Source organism: Rhagoletis zephyria, unplaced genomic scaffold (genome assembly GCF_001687245.7).
Source record: "Rhagoletis zephyria isolate East Lansing unplaced genomic scaffold, Rhagoletis_zephyria_1.1 Rzeph_scaffold_41370, whole genome shotgun sequence".
In the NCBI taxonomy this organism is placed as follows: Eukaryota; Metazoa; Arthropoda; class Insecta; order Diptera; family Tephritidae; genus Rhagoletis; species Rhagoletis zephyria.
Window position 1 is genome coordinate 1 of NW_016198425.1, and position 2719 is coordinate 2719.

Below are 2719 nucleotides of genomic sequence, written 5' to 3' on the forward strand. Positions count from 1 at the left end.
TTAATACATACATATGCATGGATTTGAATTTCGTTATGTTTGCAGGAGTGCATAAAAAGAATTGCCCACATCGTAATCAGTTTTGTTACCTGTGCCTATTTACTCCAAAAAATTGTTTTCTTACCACGAAGAAACTTGCGATACGGGACGTATGAGTGGCATTGAAGCCAATTTTATTTCGCGAATTAGATTGCCCCGCGAATTAGATTTTCACTAAAATTTAATTAGTGAGATTGCTTATGGATATAAGAAATAAGTATATAAAGTCATTTTCAGTGTTGCCATTTTAGTCGTTTTCCGGCTAGATTTAGCCGGTTGCGAAAGCAAATAGCCGGAGAAAATTCGGTTTAGCCGGCAACTAATTTTTTAGCCGTTTCGCAAAAAAAAAAAAATTAGCCCTTTTTAGCCGATTTTGCTATTTGCAATATTTTATTAAAATTTATATATATAAGCTTCCATTTTTACAAAATCTATTAGAAATGTTAGGTAGCCTTATCTCGGAGAAATTTTTTGTGTCGAACTGTGTTACAATTATTAGTTAATTTAATGTTTATTCTTTTTTATGAAAATATAGCTGGTTACTTAAAAAAAAAAACATTTAAATCCAAACTTATTACTTTGTGAAAATATTCAGCTTTGTCCTGAGTTTCGCACGAAAAAAAAATTCGCCCGAAAATTTTTATTCCACCCATAGTAAGTACATGGAAACCAAAAGGTGAAAAGTGAACCGGTTTGGGGAAAATCAAAATCATGATAAGGCTGATTATGAAAATTCGGCAAATTTTCACAAAATTTTTAACCTTTTAATCAACATCTATAGAAATTTAAAATTTTAGTGCAATAAAGCAAAAATTTAAAGTAGATTCCTAGCATTTATCGCTGATTTTTGAAAATTTTTTTGTTGACAATGTTTCGCATATTTTACATATAAAAAACTGGTCGAACATACTTTATATGGCGAAAAATTCGTAACGCCGTCATTAAAAAAATGCCAAAAATCGGCATTAAGTCCTCGCTAGTTCAAATTTGAACCTCGTTAAACTAGAACTTAATAGACTACAAAACTGCATACCATAATTTTTTCTAAAGATTTTGTTAGCAAGGTTAAAAATTTTGGTGAAATTTTGCAGAAATTTCATAATTTTTGCACAATGTCCGAAACTTGGTTTGTTAAGTAATCAGCTATATTTTCATAAAAATAAACTAAAATAAAGAAAAATAGCCACAACTTGCTAAAATGTCGCGGCCCAGTTTATATTTGGGTCACTGTATTGTTTTTTAAAGAACATATCGTGGTGCTGATATCCTTAGTGTCGTTCATTATTTCTCTTTGACAGGTATGTGCAGAGATTAAGCAGGTCTTTAAAAATGGGGACACTTCGAATATATGGACATCAAAATAAAATTACATAGTTTAATTGTTAAAAACTTAAAAAGCGACCGCCTTGTTCAATATAAATTACTGGCCTTTTTTTTCGAAATAATGTTTCGCTATCTTCCTCAGCCTTTTCAAAGCTTTGTGTGTTCATTTCTGCAAATATTGCCCTCCGAATAAGCAAAAGTGTAATATTTTCTACTAATATAGCCAATTTGCAGGACGAAAAGTAACCTAGTGCAAACGTTATAACATAAAAAGGCAACATTTTTCAATAGAAAAAACGTCATAAATTCGTAAATGATCTATTTTTTGTAATTATGTAGGTAATACAAAACTGACTTCTGATTTAGAGCTTTAATTAATGAAGTATAACGACAGTTTCCTTTCTTAACTAAAAATAATTTAATGAATTTATTAGTCTTTCAACTTTATTCAAATAAACATGTTAATTTTAGCTAAAAGATTTTAGCTGTTTTTAGCCGTTATTTTTTGGCCAATTTAGCCGGTCGGGCCAAACACACTGGCAACACTGGTCATTTCAATTAACAACTCAAAAGAGACATAACGAAATTTTTGTTCTCAAAAAATGTGTTTGAAGTGCAGATAAATTTTAAAAGCTGCATGAGAATAATGCAATAGCTGCCACTATCCACATACATACAGACATACATATCTATGAATGGGTTGTACATACATATATGAATTAAAATAAAAAAATTATGTGAATAAAATATTACGTATACGCTGTGTACGACATCGAAAATGTAATGAATTATATATGTACATATGTTTCAAACTTACAATCTGGAATGCAAGTACAATTACTAAATACGACGCGGCTATCGCTTTCTCGCATCGAAGATGATTCGCATCCAGCATGGCAGGTGGAAATATATATACGTCCGTCAACACCACAAATGGGCGCAAAATTCTCCTTATCACAGGAACAGTTGAGGTCACATGCTTCCTCGATCATGGCAGAGCTGCAAGTTAATTCAAAACTTAGAAAACTCTCAAAACTAAAACACTAGGGCTGTTCTGGATGTTGTGGACATGGTCTTGGATTTGCAAAATTTTTTGCTGGCTGTCATGGCAACCGTGTGAATTTACAAATGCAACGAATATGCAAATCCAAGAGCATATGCATAAGATCCTGAACAGCCCCACTGTCTCATACTCACTTATTGCTCGTGCCAGTCTTATAACCGGCAAAGTCGTTCATGCTACATCCTACGAACATTAGGATTACCATGCCGGCTGAGTAGAAGAGCGCTGTAAATGCAATCCAAGCGGCTACTGAGCGCGCTGATGGCTTCAATTTTAATATGACTAAACCGGATA

The 2719-nt window shown here is 32.7% G+C and overlaps 1 protein-coding gene across 1 annotated transcript; it reads right to left on the reverse strand.

The window, feature by feature from the left end:
- Positions 1–2069: 2069 nt before the first annotated feature.
- LOC108355004 (solute carrier organic anion transporter family member 2A1-like) lies at positions 2070–2710 on the reverse strand. The gene is made up of 2 exons (XM_017606178.1): positions 2560–2710; positions 2070–2361 (listed from the first exon to the last, which is right to left on the reverse strand). Exons 1-2 carry the CDS (start codon positions 2628–2630, stop codon positions 2151–2153), a joined length of 282 nt encoding a protein of 93 aa, XP_017461667.1. The 5' UTR covers positions 2631–2710; the 3' UTR covers positions 2070–2150.
- Between the last annotated feature and the right edge of the window lie 9 nt (positions 2711–2719).

What these genes read in the sequence shown, in the direction of transcription:
- LOC108355004 (XM_017606178.1), bottom strand. Translation starts at nt 2,630, where the DNA reads ATGGTAATCCTAATGTTCGTAGGATGTAGCATGAACGACTTTGCCGGT. An exon ending in AAGACTGGCACGAGCAATAA is followed by an intron (nt 2,362 to 2,559) that starts GTGAGTATGAGA and finishes ATTAACTTGCAG; the next exon opens with CTCTGCCATGATCGAGGAAG.